This window comes from Equus przewalskii, chromosome 6, assembly GCF_037783145.1.
Source record: "Equus przewalskii isolate Varuska chromosome 6, EquPr2, whole genome shotgun sequence".
Classification (NCBI taxonomy): domain Eukaryota; kingdom Metazoa; phylum Chordata; class Mammalia; order Perissodactyla; family Equidae; genus Equus; species Equus przewalskii.
Window position 1 is genome coordinate 56,786,192 of NC_091836.1, and position 15,794 is coordinate 56,801,985.

A 15,794-nucleotide genomic window follows, 5' to 3' on the forward strand; every position below is an offset into this window, starting at 1 on the left:
CACAGCCATCACCAATTTTTGGATGGTTATTGGCCACTGTCAAAGATTTAGGCTGCAATCTGAAGTCTCTGAAGAGAACTCATTTTTCACATTCTACAGAAAGGTTCTCCAAGGACTCCCCCTCCAGAAATTCAGTCTCTTTCTACACACATGGAGTTACAAAATAATGGAAAGAATTCCACTAATTTACAAAATTCTAAGAAATAGTGAAGATTAATGTTATTTATATAGTTTAAGAGAAAACAAAGTAATTGAATATTTTTTAATTGTTTAAACGTATTACCATTTGGGTTGCAAAAAAAGCAAGACAGCTGATGGTTGAGCTAATTCTCTTTTCAAAATTTCTAAGTTAAAGAAATATGAATTCATTTTCTTGCACTCTGTACTTGCTTGAGGTTTCTATACCTGGTCTCATCAACACTCGGAGGAAGTGGTTCTGTGTTCTCTGGGTTCTCAGGACAGAAGCTGAAATTTCCAGGTCTCCACAGTCCAGCCAACTCCAAATGCTTCTGAATAGAACAAACTTGATTTGGAAAACGCCTTTATATCAAGATGCTTAAAGCTCTGCCTTGATTAGGATTCTGCAGTAAGGAGGACCAGTAGAAGTATGTACCTTCCTAGATCTGGTTAGATTAACTCCCTTCCTAATCTCAAGAAATACCCCCTACAAACACCTCCTAGTGCTGGTTCAGTCTTGTAATTGATTTTTACACAAATAATGCCCACATGACAAATTCATGTCTGAGTTTCAAGGGCTCTCTCATTTCTGCCCCCACATCTGACTATATTAGAATACATCCTTCATTCCCTTGATAATTTCTGCCCTCTCATCATAATAGCCTAGACTCAACTATCATCTTACCCTCAGGACAGCCATTTAAATCTCTTTATCTTGACCAAATTCTACCCACTCTTTTCTGAGATCAAAGTATGAATGATTATTGTCGGTGGTGTGGGAGAATAAAAGGTACAAGGTCAAACATCTGTTGTCCTGCATGATTTAATTATGGGTTCAAGGAAAACGGATATGGTGCTAGGTGAATAATTCCTCAATAAGGAAGATATTTAACAGACTTTTATAGGATTTCCAATAATTGGAAATTATAAAAAATGCTTTAGTGAATATGTTTTATATGCTTCCTTGTGTTATTTAGTGTTTATTAAAAATAGTTTAAAAGGCAGTGAGAACTGCTGCACAGGAGAGGTGTCAAATTACATTCAAAAGTGGCATGCCAATTGATGCCATCACCAACAGTGTATGAGAATGCTCTTTATTTCACACTGTAGTTAACCCTAGATATTATCAACAGTTTTTATTTACATGTAATACTTAAATATTTTTATTTAGCCAATGAACAGGTGAAAATGGAAACACCGCAAGTGCCTTCGATTGCATTTTCCATTACTCCTGTGATTGTGGATCGACCTTGGGATTATTCCCTTATGAATCCCCTCATCAAGTTTGCCTGTATTTTTTTAATAGGAATTAGTATTTATCTATTGATTTGCATTATATTCCTTTCTACCTACTATTATTTGCCCATTGTGTTTCCAAACACTTTTTTCTCATGTCTACAAAGGTGGGTATTTTACAAAACCTACAGAAAATGGCAAATTTTAGAAGTGTCCATTACAATACTCAAGAAGAAAGAAATTTTGGTAAAAGGGTTATAGATTTACAATCCCATGGCCAAGACTATCATTACTGAGGAGACAAAGACATCAGGCTGTATGCCATTATCACAGGTTCAATATGTAGGACCACTTATAGAAAGAACTTACAGAAAGCATTACAAAATGCTAAATAAATATTTTATCTCACTATATGAGTTCCCGTGAGTTAACTGTTCATCTTCTGTGCTAGTTCTGAAAAAGTTTATTGGAAACATTGCCAGGAGACTTAAATTTGGCCTTCAATGTGGTTTATGAGTGAAAAAGAAGAGTCTGATTGTTTCAGAAGAGAAATAGGTAAGAAAGTAATTTATGAGAGAACCTTCAGCAGTATGGAGAAAGAGGCAGCTGAGGATTCATAACCCAGGACCATTCTTAACCTCTTCTGAGGCATTTGCATATGATCGAATGACGGTCAGGAGCTTGTCTAGAGTCTGTAATGATTATCCTCCTTCACATAGCAAGCAGAGAGCCTTCCTCAGAACCATCTGGACTGACATGATTCCTTGTCCAGACCTGTTAACAGACTACTACAACCTAATGCTAAGTCTCACATGCTCCACTCCATGACGCCTGCTGCAGTTGAACACCTGAGCTCCCAAACAACATAATCCTTGAGCCCCCGCAGATTTTAAAGCACAAAGTTTTATGGCTCCTATGAACTTCATGTTTCTTAAAATCTCAGGTAATGTTAAGTGTTTGGACTAATTAGTTCCAGAATGATATCTACCACTGGGAGGGAAAAGCAATCAAGTGTAAAGAATTATAACCTGAAAGTTCAGAATTACCTCCCCCCATAAAAAGTTCTTCTTAGATCCTAGTCATAATTGTCTTTCTCTTTTCCAGAAATATAGGAACAAGAGAACAAGCTCTGCCTAATGAATCCAGCCTGGGCATGAGCAGCAGCACCAACTCATCCGTTAATTGTGGAAGATACAGTTGCACTATTACAATTTTAAAGAAAAAAGGCTACATCACATTTTTTTTTTTTTTTTTTTGAGGAAGATTAGCCCTGAGCTAACTACTGCCAGTCGTCCTCTTTTTGCTGAGGAAGCCTGGCCCTGAGCTAACATCCGTGCCCATCTTCGTCTACTTTATATGTGGGATTCCTACCTCAGCATGATGTGCCAAGCGGTGCCATGTCTGCACCTGGGATCCCATCCGACGAACCGGGGGCTACCAAGAAACCGAACGTGCGCACTTAACCGCTGCGCCACCGGGCAGGCCCCTACATCACAATTTTTAACCAAGTCTCCCAACAGAAATGTTTCATTAGAATTCTCTTAATTCAGCAAAAAACAATCTGATCTCTGTCCCAATCTTGAATCCAAGAACAAAATGACCTTCCCACATGCCTCCTAAAACCAGCAGAGAAATACAGGAAATGTTAGTTAATGCTGTGTGTCTCCATTTTGTAAGATCATTTTCTTTCCAGGTTGTCTTTCATGTCAATTTTTACTTTTTATTCTATGAACTAATAAAACTTCTTGCAATACTGAAAAAAAAAAGCGACCAGGTAAATGAGTAAATAACTTATTTTAAGGATGAGAACCAGGGAAGTAGCAGATTTTGAATGTAATGATTGAGAAGGTTCCTCACAGACCCACCTTGATTTTATTGCAATTACAAGTAAGTCCTAGATGATATTAACTCTAATATAAGTAATCAAACCTGAAAGGTGGAGAGAGTGAATGTAATAACTATCTCCAGGAGTATCATTAGAACAAGATACTCTTGATGTAATGGTGAGAAAATTTACCAAATAAACACACAAACTCTCCCCATCTTCCAAAATCAAAGGCAAATACTGAAAGTCCTTAAAGTAGCTAATTCTGCTTGTATGTACAAGTAAATCTAAGGTAATTAATAAGAATGCTAGCTATAAAATTTTCTTTGAAAAAGAAGAAAAAATAAAATTATCGAACTTAGGGTATATTTGCTGTTACTTAGAAAAATTTTCACATCAGTAGAAAAGATCAGGAACCACAGGCAAAAATAGGAAAGGAGGACTGGATTGAAGCCTCAGCGGATAAAACTATTCCATCTGAGATCTCTTGGAAAGAGGCAGCAAGTCAGAAAGAAGCCAGTGATAAATGTTCTGTCTTAGTTAATAAAGTGTAACATGAAATATGTGTGAGGAAGAGAGAAAGTCAACTACAGAATCCGTGTGGTACACAGTGAAAGAATGATGGAACATTTCTGATAAGTCTTGTGAAAATTTGGAGAATGTTTTCTGTCTTTGTCATCCATTTAAGAGATTAAAAAACAATTAAGATACTCCTTGCCACATAACCAGCAGTTAGCCAGGCCTTGAACAGGTAAACACTTGGCACCATGACAATGATGAAAAGCAGAGTTTACTCATTCTTGAATACTGAGACCTAGTCCTAACCTTGAGCAACAGCATCTCTTTTGTTAAGGGTCTCATTTTTCATTGATTACACCTTCTTGGGGTTTCTTCTATTGTGCCAGTCATTTCATGTTTTTTTTTCTGAACCAAACAATAAAAAGAAATCTTCTTTTCCTGTGTATCCAGAATTCCAAGATATGTATCTCAGCGTAGTGTGCCATATGCCTAAGCTTGAACCAATAAGAATGGAAGAGAACTGCTGCAGAGAACACCAAGTCATTTCCTGAAAGACAGTTCCCCTTGCCCCAGATATTTTTTTCAGCTTTCCTACTGCATGGGACATGGCAACAAATTTTAATTTCATACACACATGGGTAAAAGCCAGTTGTTCAATATGTCAGTTTTCCTCTTGACCACCTCCCATGTTTGGACAGACATGAGAGGAACACATCTTCCAACTCATTTAAATTTGGGGGTCTTTGTTAGAGCAGATTTGCTTGTACCCTAACTGGTTCCATGAGAGGTTGTCTCTTGCACTAAGTGCCCATGAGAAATGAACCCCCAGTTTCGTGGAATTGAGCACATTACAGATTATGCAATTGTTCACATTTCAGTCATCATTTATCCCATGACTATATCCCAAAGTAGTTTTTATTTCTTAAGAATTTTTTTAAAATACCATATAATCTCACTCATAAGTAGAAGACAGAAACGAAAACAAAAACAAAAACAAAAAAACACGTAGCATTGGAGATTGGACTGGTGGTTACCATTGGAGAAGGGGGGAAGGGGGAGGGCAAAAGGGGTGATTAGGGTCACATGTGAGGGGATGCACTATAATTAGTGTTCGGGTGGCGAACATGATGTGATGTAATGTATCCAGAATTTGAAATATGATGTACATCCGAAAAAAATAAAAATTAAAAAAAAAAAGAATTTTTTAGGAAACATAAGTATCGCATTGTATTATAGAATTCTGTATTCTCTATCATCTGAATTATTCTTTCAAATTTAAATTGATTTTGTTCTTTCCACTGCATAAGGAAGTTGATACGCTTTTATGCTTAGTAAGTAATTTAATATATATATCAGTTTAAATTCTGATACTCTCCATCACTTGAAGTCTTGTTTCCCGTTTTCCTATCACTTGATGTAGGATTTTCATCTTCCATCTTTCCCTTTCTAGGGAAATCTCAAAATCAACACTATAAAATAAAATTATACTATAGTTATTTTAAATGTCAAAGTGATGAAATTTTCTTAGGCTGTGAATCTGGAAATCAATCTATTTCTTGTCTTTTGTTGACATCATCCATTAATATTTTCTGTCTTGTTATGTTAGGTGCATTTGGGGAAACTTTATCAATGCTGGAATAATTGTTTATATTAACTCTTTCATTTATTTATTCATTCATTCACTTTATATTTATTGTCTATTTTGTTCTAAGGACTGCATCGGAGAGTGGGAATATAGTAGTAAATAAGACAAATACAGTCCTTACTCTCTTAGAATTTTCAGTCTAGTAGTAATAAGTATCTACCAATTTCATGAAAGTTTGTTGAATATTATGATGAGATAGTACAATACATACAGAGAATGTGTAATCAGAGGAAGTAACCTGGTCTGTGGAGTCAGGGAAGAGTTCCATGAAAACCTATTGTTTGGGCTGAGATGTGATGAATGACTAGGGTTCAGAGAAATGATAAATCTGTCAGACACTTGGATCTACTCACCTAGGTCAGACTTGAAAAGAAAGCTAAGCACCATTTCTGTCATTTAACTAAGCTGAGATATACACCACTTTATTCTACCCCCAGTCTGGGTCAAATATGCAAGTCAAATGCATTGCTTACAATGTGAGTGAACATTATGCTAAGTGAAAAAAAAAACAGACACAAAAACCCACACATTGTGTGATTCCATTTATATGAAATGTATATAATAATAACTAAGATAAAGCCATAAAGACTGAAAGATTAAGAGTTAGGGATGGGGAGCGTGAATGGGGAGTAAATGTTAATGGGTATTGGTTTCCTGGGGGGGGTAATGGAAGTATACTGGAATTCAATTGTTATGATATGCACAACTCTTTGGATCTTACTAAAAACCACCAAATTATATACTTTAAAGAGGTGACTTTTATGGTATGTACCTTCTTTCTTAATAAAATTGTTACTAAAAAAAGAAGAAAAAGCCATTCATTATATTCTAGGAAATGCTCCATAATAAACAATTTTTATTAAAAGAAAGTTTAGTAAACAAATTTATACATTCAACATGGTTATGTCATTTCATAAACATACAATAATTATGTTCCCTTAAGTTACAATGTACTCCAAAACGGTCTGGTTGCCTCATGTGAAAAGGTTTCAGGACAGGAGTTTCCTCACACATACAAGTTCATCAGATAAACGGTTGTGAAATCTGACTTAGTGGGAACCAAAGCAAAGGAAAGGCTTCAGAGGGGAAGAGAAGGAGGAAGGGAGGAAGCTATATATGAGGGAACCATTGCAAACATCATAGAAACTCACAGTGCCATTGTCATAATCCAGAAACACTCCAATCCTACCCAGAGGCCTTTTCACATACTGAATTAACAGCGGTGAGTTGGTGGAGAGACCGTAATGATTGTTCATCTTGAAAGAAAATAGAAGAAATGTTTCCTCAGCGTCAATAATATTGCTATTGCTTGTCAAGGAATCTTTACAGACTCCCAGAATCCAACTTGAGGAGTGTGTCACATCCACCTCCCAGTAATGCCTCCCAGAGGTGAAGGCCTGAGCTCCCCATGCCGCAAAACTCTCCGCCCTCTGGGGCTCTCTGGACCCGCCATGATGGTCGTCTCCAAAAATCGCATCCTCAGAAAGGCTCATATAGTGACTGGTCGTTTCCTGATTCAGAACGTTGTCCACTACAGAAAGAGGCAAAAATCAGGTGAGCGAATGGGATTTCCTTGTCCAGAGGGGCAGAGGCTCTCTACACAATGAGTCTTTATTTGCCCCTCCTCCAATAAAGTTAAAAAGAGTTCATACTACCTCATCTCTGAAGTGCAAGGGTTATTACTAACCCCAACAGCACACAAAATTCCTTCAAATCATACAGAAAAAGAAAAGAAAATCCAAACATATCATGAACTGTTTAAAGCAGTGATTTCATGTCAATCTCTGGATAGTTTATTTCAAGACCTGCCTAAAACTTTTCTTTAATGTAGAAGACTTTTCTCATGTTGTTTGTCTTCAATACGATTTAATAAATAGACAGCACTTGGCTATTATGTGCGTATTTATTGGCTTATAAGCTGTACCTGTTACATTTTCAAATGTCAAAAAATTTGATGGAAATCCTCATATGCATAGTTTAGAAGTTTCTTAAAAGACTGTTCCGGCTTTATATTATCTGTTCAGATCCCAGATTCAGTCTAATCCCAGTTTCAGCCCTTTCCTGTCTAGACTCGCTCTCCAGTATGGGCCTAATGTGATTGGGCCATGTTCACAAATCCTTGCCTTTCAGTTGTTTTGAGATTGATCTAATAGCCTTAAAATTATTCTGCTTATGACAATTTTGGTCTTTTTTGTCAAAACTTTCTGATTTTTTAAAATAAATATTCTAAACGTACTTGTAATAAACTTTCAAAAGTGGAGTAAACTGAATAAACATACAATATTGATTACTGCTCTGACAACTAAAGATTCTGTCTCTTCATAAGCACCAGACCAACCTGATTGCTCTTCTCTTGCTCTGCCTGAGTCAGATGTAACTAAAAATATGTATCTTACTTTGCATTTTCAGTAAACTCTAAGTGGCGAAGTTCAGTCTTGATCATTGTAATATGACTCTACAGGGAGAAAAATGGAAAGTCATGTACTACTTTCATGTCAGAAAAAAAAGATTAAAGTGGAAGAAGTCTGATTCTCAAGAACCACTTAAGAAATTGAGGCCTGATTGCCACAGGGCTGACTCTCACCTCTGAAGCTGTTCAGCATGTCCAGGATTCCAGTGATGCGCAATGAAGTGAGTTCTGGGTTCACGGGTTGAGGCTTTTGCATCTGCGCCAATTCAGTCCTACAAAGAATGGCATCAGTTACACTTCCAGGCCAAAGATTAATCACACAACCGTTACAAAAGAGGCGGTTTTTAATTCAAGGTATTTGATCAGAATTCTCCCATTTTTGGTTAATTGGGTATACATTATATTCGACAGTCTTGGGGATATAAGAAATGTTACCTTACTTTTTTCCTGAATTTAAATCATATCAAATTCCAACTTCCCATTCTTCTCAAATATTATTCCATCGCTAAAATTATTAAGGATCATTCCCTCCCTCTACTCCACTTCAGGTAATGCAAAGATCCTTGGTATCTTAGAGAGAGCAGAAAATTCAGGCAAAACCTTTGGGACTTCAGTCCGCAACAGTCACTAATGATACACTCAGTGTCTAAAAAGGAAGAGTCCACTGAGCCAGATAGCTTTGCTCTTTTCTGCCAAGCAAGAGAATTCAATTCTAGCCTGGCAGCCCTGCTCCTGGGGGTCTAACTTCCCAGCAGTCACCAGGAAGCCATTCCTTCTGAGGTCCTGCCTAGAGTTGGGGCATGCCATGATGGAACAGGCTGCGTTATGGCTACTCCTGGGAACAAAATCACATCTCACTTTTCCCATTTTTAATGAATCTCCCTCTTTCTCATCTTTTACACCTTATAACTCTCCAGGTAGATGCCTCCTCTGTGATACCTTAGAAAAACCCCTTCAGTAAGGTTTATTTGTGGTGAGACTAGAGGGGACAGGAGGGAGTGGGTGAAACAAAACCCAGAATGTCAGATGGTATATTTGAATTCAGCCACATAAGAAGGAAGCTTCTGAGACCAAAGATGAGAAGGCCTTGGGGCCTCTTTTGAAACAAAATTGAAAATAGCCACAGAGGATGATGATGTTAATATCTCAAAACATACGTTCACTTCACCAACAAGAGAACAACTTTCTCAGAAATCAGAAATCATTACTGTAAACTCACCTTTCCAGTACATTTCCTACGTCCTGCAAGGAAAAAACATAAAGATAATATTAATTGTGATAGTTCTGAACTTTTGCATCTTCTCCAGTATTCTTGTTTGTTTTTTAATAATATCCTTTTTCTTATTCCCCTCTAAGGAACAATCAGAGGCTATCTTAATAACAGAACCTAAACTAAAACAGAATGCATCAAGGAAGAAAGGAGAGCAGGAAGAGGCTGTGTAGCGATGCAACAAGATCTAGGCTTCCAATGTCACTCATTGCCCAGTCTTATTCCCAAGGAGAGATCTGACCATTTATGATAACAATTAAAGCAAAACAGAGAACTGTATGAAAAAATAACTATAGCGTACATGCAAATTGATTACCAGATTCTACAAAGTTTGCCTGGGCAAGGTGCAAAACCTCAGCATCTTCAGCAAGTTGATTTTGTTTGAGATAACTCAGAATGGCAATGGATGAGGAGAACACAAATTGAGAATTACCCCAACAAAGTTAACCTTCCTCTGGTCACAGAGTTTTGCTGATTTGGGATAATCTGTCTGTGTGGATTGTACTCCTGGTTATACTGAAATAATTTTGTCCTATGCTAGCTGCCAAAAAGTAAAAGTCTCCCAGAGATTACCAACATATGAGGAAATAAGTGATTGGACAAACGTAATGATAGGAGTCAAGGAGCATTATCACTTAGCTGAGGGGAATGGTGTATGCAGGTAACATTTCAATGTCACGGCAACATTGTCCAGAAAAGGATTCCTGTCTCTGAGGATGGATCCTTCCTTCTCACCTGGAGCAGCTCCACGTTAGGCTTGTGGCACGTCTCAGTCAGGTCTCTGTACATTTCTTTCAGGCGTTCTTTCTCTTGGGTTATTCTGAGTTCACTTTCCTTGAGTTGCTGGAAAATCTCCTCTGCTTCTTTCTCCAGTGTGTCCAGATGGAGCTGCTCCTCCTCATGGAGAAATAGATGCATCTTATGATATTGAACTTTGATCATCACTTTCCTTAAGGCTACATAGACCTGCAGAGATAGCGGATTAAAAAGATTACATATCCACACTCTCAACAGAAATCTTCAAACTTCAAATATTATTTCCTTAGCATCATCAGGAAAGTACTTGGTAAACTTTCTGCCTCACACCTCAAAGCTTCTTGAATATCTGCTAGTCCTTTCTGCCCGTCCTTTCTCTATGTACCCAACCTCTTTGCCTGTTTAAATCAAGCCCTCTAAAGGGTCTCAGACTCTCTCCTTGTCATGCTCCATCAACTATTTCCTCTCTTACCTGAATCTTCTTTCTCTCTTGCTCCTTTGCCTGATTTTTCTACATATTTAAAAATATTTAGGTGTACACCATATTATACAAATTTTTTTAAGTTTTCTATCTTTCCTCTAGGTACACTCTATTCCTCTCCTCTCCTTCACAGCCAAACTTAGTGCAGTGTTGTCTCACACTCAGTATCTGAGAAGGTTTATCCAAACCTTCAAAGTTGGATTAAGACTTTCATACCCTGGATAGCTGATATATTAGCATTCTTTGTACCAGCTTGTATTGACCGGTATATTTGTGATTACTGACATATCATTTAAAATCACTATTTTTTCCTGGGAAGAAACCACTATCCTTTAACTGGTAACTTGAACTTAGCTAAAAGTCTAAGCCACCATTGTGTCAATCGGCATGAAAACACAACATTTTCATTCTTACCTCTAATATCTGGGTTTTGCTAGCTTCTTGATTCAGATTGTTTTGTATTTCTTGAGTCATTTTCCATAAAGAGCCCATTCTCTTTAGAAGTTTCTCCTGCAAAATAACCGTGAGCTTTAGCAACATAGATGATGACATTGAACACTTCATCTCTTTATTTACAGAAAAAGGTAGCAGCTGACAAAACAACAATCTTGAGTTAGAATGGGATGGTCAGGTTTTTTCACCTTAATCTAATTTGATTCTAATATTTGGCATATCAGAGGTAACAGAAACATATAATAGAGAGTTGGTGTTACACTACACATAATATATTCCACTTCCTGAGAAATTGGCATTCAGACTTTTACATAACCTGACTGAAGGTGTCAAGCTTGCATCAGAAGCCAATGTTCCTGGTGCTAGCCGCTTGCCTCACAATTGCACCAATTCCACACATTTCGACAATGTTCCTACGGAAACTCCCTTGGTAAAGGCTCAGCACAGCTATCATTATAGTGTCAAAACTGGTAAACAACATTGAAAGGATACACTTATGTCTTGGGATTTACATTGAAAAATCACCACCTCCACCATCTCCATTGGCATCAATTTCATTATCATCATCCTCATCTTTCTCTCTAATTTAGAAGCCTCTAGATTTCAAATTACTTTAGAGGCATCACCTACCCTGTATTCCTCAGCAGCCCATTGTACTGGACTGTGGCTGTGAGCCTCATGCTCTGGGGCTTCAGAGCACGACCCACAGAGCAGGTTCTTGTCAACCTCACAGAAGAGCCCCTTTGCTTCTCTGTGCGCCACACATATCTGCTCCTCAGAGCTGTTGACGTGGGCAGCTTGGGCCTGTCTGGCAAGGGAAGCCAGCCTCTTGAGTACAATATTGGTTCTGAACTCTGGCTTCTCTGATATTCCCCTGCACTCAGGGCAGCACAGTGGAGTTTGGGCTTCCTCCCAGCAGAGGCACAAGCAGGGACTGCAAAAGCTGTGCCCACAGTCTATGGTGACGGGGTCTACGAAGTAGGTCAAACAGATGGAGCAGATGAGTTCATTCTGGAAGGCTTGCAAGGTGTCTGAATCCATGTTTCTAAAAATTGAAAATTAAATTAATTAAAAAAGAAGAGAGAGAAAGTCATTCTTCTGCCCTAAAGAGGAAAAGAAAAAAGCACCTTTGGACAAAGTCTTGTCTGCTTGAACCCCAGCTAGTCTCCTTGTTCACTTACCCCGGGTACAAACCTAGACATGGTGAATATAGACAGGTTGGGTTTATGCTACGGTACAAAGGTAGGAGAAAATGAGACAAGAGATTCATCGCCATCCTTTTTGTTTAAAATAAACAATTTTGTCAATCATATCTAAATCACTTGGACAAGCTTAAAGGCTGGAGCAGAGGTTAAAAGTTAAGACAATTCTAGAGTTTCTTTTTATTCTTTTATTAGCTGATTGGTCCAGAAGCCCATACAGAATCTCAATCTCTCTCTCTCTCCGTGACTCCATGCCTGTAACACACACATGCATATACTTGGTCTCTATGGTAACGGTCTAGGCATCCTGACTCCAAACTGACAGAAGTACTTAATTCTAAAGACAAATAAAATTGATTAGGTTTAATCTAAGCTTGTTTAACTTAATCAGTATTGGCTTCAACTTTGAACTCCTGCAACTTTAAACAGTTGAATTTCTGCTTCTATGGTTAATAACAAAACTCCTGCTTTCATGAAATAAAATGTAAAAATTTTTTGTTATTTCTAGTTCAGGAAAATGATTTTTTCCAGAGACAGTTCAGACCATGAGAACAGCTTCACACTTTGAGCTAGTGAATGCTCAAGCTACGGTGATAATTAGCAACAATTAATCAGTTGTTTATTAAAACAAAAAAAATGAGAATATACACTGGGATTTCCTGTCTACACTAGAAAAGCAAAGGATGCAGTTAATGGGAGCATAACTGATTCATCTTTACTTCTGATATTTCCCCATGATGACCAATGCCATTCTTGGGCATCTTTACCAGTTGGTTGGATCTATTTTGAACACTTTTCAAATCTGACCTGCAGACTGAAGGCTTTTTTAAAGAGATAGCAAATAGGATCTTTACAACAAGGTTTTTCTAATTAATTAACACATTTAACTTCTTTGTTGATGTGTATAGAGACTATCACATGAATACATTATGTTGAACATTTTAGGTGCTGTCTTGGTTCCACAATTGCATAAAACTGCAGAAATCTCTTTTAAGACCTAAAAGACCTAGTTACACATAAGGTGACAGAATAATAATAATCAAATGACTTAATGTAATAAATATCAATATATTACAAATATTCTAGTTACAGATATTTTAAATATTGATGTCGTTTTAAATTACCAGGAAAGCTACTCGTTTGCTTGGATGAGGCCCAAGCAGGCCAAGGGGTAAAGTGTATAAGAGAAGGTAGGCATGAAGACATTTGCTATAATTCCATACTCACTGGAGTCTCCTATGAGTGGTCACACCTCTGGAAGGACTGGAAGATCTGTGGATCTCAGAGTCAGTGGGAATTCTGTGCCCTCTGAAGCCTGGCAGCTACAAATTCAGTCTACCCTGGAGAAGAAGTAGTCCCTGGACAAATGAGCTTTTTTAAATGGTTAGACTCACCTAAGGCCACACCTCCTTCTTGCGATTGGCTACTATCTCCAAAAGGAACAGGAAATGGCTGATTGGGTTACACAGAAAGGTATAAAAATGGCTGATTAGGTTTATAGCGTATAGAAAACACTTGGGGGTCACACTCTGACAGAACTTAGACTTGTTTTGGGGTAAGATGCAGGAAAGTAGACCTTGCACAAGTTAATCAAGAAGACATTTTAACTGAAGCAATTACTATTTGTTTGTTTGTTTGTTTTTGTTTTTTGAGGAAGATTAGCCCTGAGCTAACTACTGCCAATCCTCCTCTTTTTGTTGAGGAAGACTGGCCCTGAGCTAGCATCCATGCCCATCTTCCTCTTCTTTATACGTGGGACGCCTACCACAGCACGGCTTGCCAAGTGGTGACATGTCCGCACCCAGGATCCGAACTGGTGAACCCCGGCTGCTGAGAAGCCAAACATGCAAACTTAACTGCTGTGCCATTGGGCCGGCCCCTGAAGCAATTAGTTTTTTAAATGTTTTTCATTCTACAAGCATTAATCTAACAATTTTTAAAATTTCTTATTCTACTTTTTAAATTTATAATTGCTAATTAAGTCTCTAGCCATTGTTTATCTGGTAATGTCCAAAAATAAAACATTAAATGGAATACCCAATGAATCTGCACCGTGTAACTTTCTCACTAAAAAATGTGCACCTAGACACTCAATTGTGTTTTTAAACAATTGTATATATAACAAATGGTGAAATAACCAATGCTAGTTTTTCTCTTGCCTTCAATATTTTATGACTTTTGTAATGTCTTCTTTATGTAAAAATAAAGTCTGTTTTTTAGACTCATATATCTTGGGGAATAATTTTAAACCAAATACTTTATATATAAATGTGTACACATATAAAATATATATCAATGTATGTATTTATGTTAATATGATACAGTGTAAGGGTAGGGCCAGTTTTCCTCAGCAAAATGAGGAGGATTGGCAGCAGTTAGCTCAGGGCTAATCTTCCTCAATAAATAAATAAATAAATAAATAAATAAATAAATTCATCCCTACCCTTAACCCATGCCTGCAGCTCTTTACTGCCCATGGGTCCTGTCCCCATGCTATTCTCTGAATAAAAGAGCACTACTGCTAGATCTTGAGAGTCCAAGAAATCTTTCTTTCAACTCCTTGACTCACCAAGCCCACATCATCATGATGATACTTTTAGTGGAAAAGTTGTCGAAGTTAGCCAGGCTAATTGCTCTATAAGACAGGACTCACTGACGGCTGTAAACTGGCATCCTAATGACCACCAGTGAGGGTCTTTATTTTCTGGATAACGTGGAGGACTGTGTTTTACTCTTCAGCTCTTTTGTAGAATTTCCAAGACCAGACACTTTTCTTAAGATACTGTACTACACTCTTAACAGAAGATTAGATTAGCATAGCTGTAAACACAAGTTCAAATCATTTAGATTGGATTTACATAATTGCCTAATCTGTTTAAGGAACCACCTGTGACTACCTGCTGGCCATAGTTAATTAGATCAGTTTGTCTAAGGCCGTTATCTGAGGTTAGCCCACACAAGGTGACTTCATGTTTTCCTTTCAATGACCCTTCATTCTAAACCTTAAATATATTAACTACAATAGGACATTTTGCATGAGTGTTTTTTAAAATACACTTTACTTTTTAGAGCAGTTTGATGTTCACAGCAAAATTAAGGGGAAGTTACAGAGATTTCCAGCATACCCCTGTCCCCATGCATGCGTAGCCTACCCCTGTATCTACTTCCCAACCAGAGAGGTATATTTGTTATAATTGTTGAACCTACAATGACACATAATCACCCAGAGTCCATAGTTTACCTTAGAGTTTACTCTTGGTGTTGTACATTCTGTGCATTTGGATAAATTTATAATGAAATGTATTTATCATTATAATCATACAGATTAGTACCATACAGAGTAGTTTCACTGCCCTAAAAATCCTCTGTGTTCCACCTGAATACTCTATGCTGATTGTTGATGAAAATAATCCATAACCAATCTGTAAATGAAAATTTGGGTTAGTTTATTCTGAGCCTGAGGACCATGGCCCGGGGCCTTTCTTCCTGAAGGAAGAAAGGGCACTGAAGAAGTGGGGTACACAGAGTGGTTATATACCCCCAAACAAGGTGTTTCACATATGATTGAAATGTCCTTCCCACAATAGTCACAAGATTGCCCTGTCTGCACACCACTTGATGGACACAGCACGCAGTGGGTCTGCTATCTTGATGGGTGTAGCAGGAGGCAAGTCTATTGTCTCGAGCTGGGTGGTCACAGGTGAGCGCAGCAATCAGTTTCTAGCCTAAGGAAAGATGCTTAATCCTTAAGGAGACGCCAACGTTGGGAGGGGGAGGGAAGTTGCACCTTTATCTCAAGGGACTTTGCTCTTGCCATAGG

The 15,794-nt window shown here is 37.9% G+C and overlaps 1 protein-coding gene across 2 annotated transcripts; it reads right to left on the reverse strand.

Annotated features, from left to right (window-relative positions):
- Positions 1 to 6,223: 6,223 nt before the first annotated feature.
- LOC103547858 (tripartite motif-containing protein 64-like) lies at positions 6,224 to 13,426 on the reverse strand. Of its 2 annotated transcripts, XM_070623930.1 has the most exons (7): positions 13,369 to 13,426; positions 11,403 to 11,817; positions 10,734 to 10,829; positions 9,818 to 10,048; positions 9,032 to 9,054; positions 7,987 to 8,084; positions 6,224 to 6,933 (listed from the first exon to the last, which is right to left on the reverse strand). In XM_070623930.1, exons 2-7 carry the CDS (start codon positions 11,811 to 11,813, stop codon positions 6,452 to 6,454), a joined length of 1,341 nt encoding a protein of 446 aa, XP_070480031.1. In that variant the 5' UTR covers positions 11,814 to 11,817; positions 13,369 to 13,426; the 3' UTR covers positions 6,224 to 6,451. The 2 variants fall into 2 exon arrangements, with proteins under 2 accessions (XP_070480031.1, XP_008513551.1); XM_008515329.2 differs by having other exon boundaries at positions 11,403 to 13,426.
- Positions 13,427 to 15,794: the final 2,368 nt, after the last annotated feature.

Excerpts from the sequence above, each read along its gene's own strand:
- LOC103547858 (XM_070623930.1), bottom strand. The coding sequence starts at position 11,813 with ATGGATTCAGACACCTTGCAAGCCTTCCAGAATGAACTCATCTGCTCC. Across the intron at positions 10,049-10,733 it reads GCAAAACCCAGATATTAGAG|GTCTATGTAGCCTTAAGGAA; the intron begins GTAAGAATGAAA and ends CTATCTCTGCAG. Across the intron at positions 8,085-9,031 it reads GTAGGAAATGTACTGGAAAG|GACTGAATTGGCGCAGATGC; the intron begins GTGAGTTTACAG and ends CATTCTTTGTAG.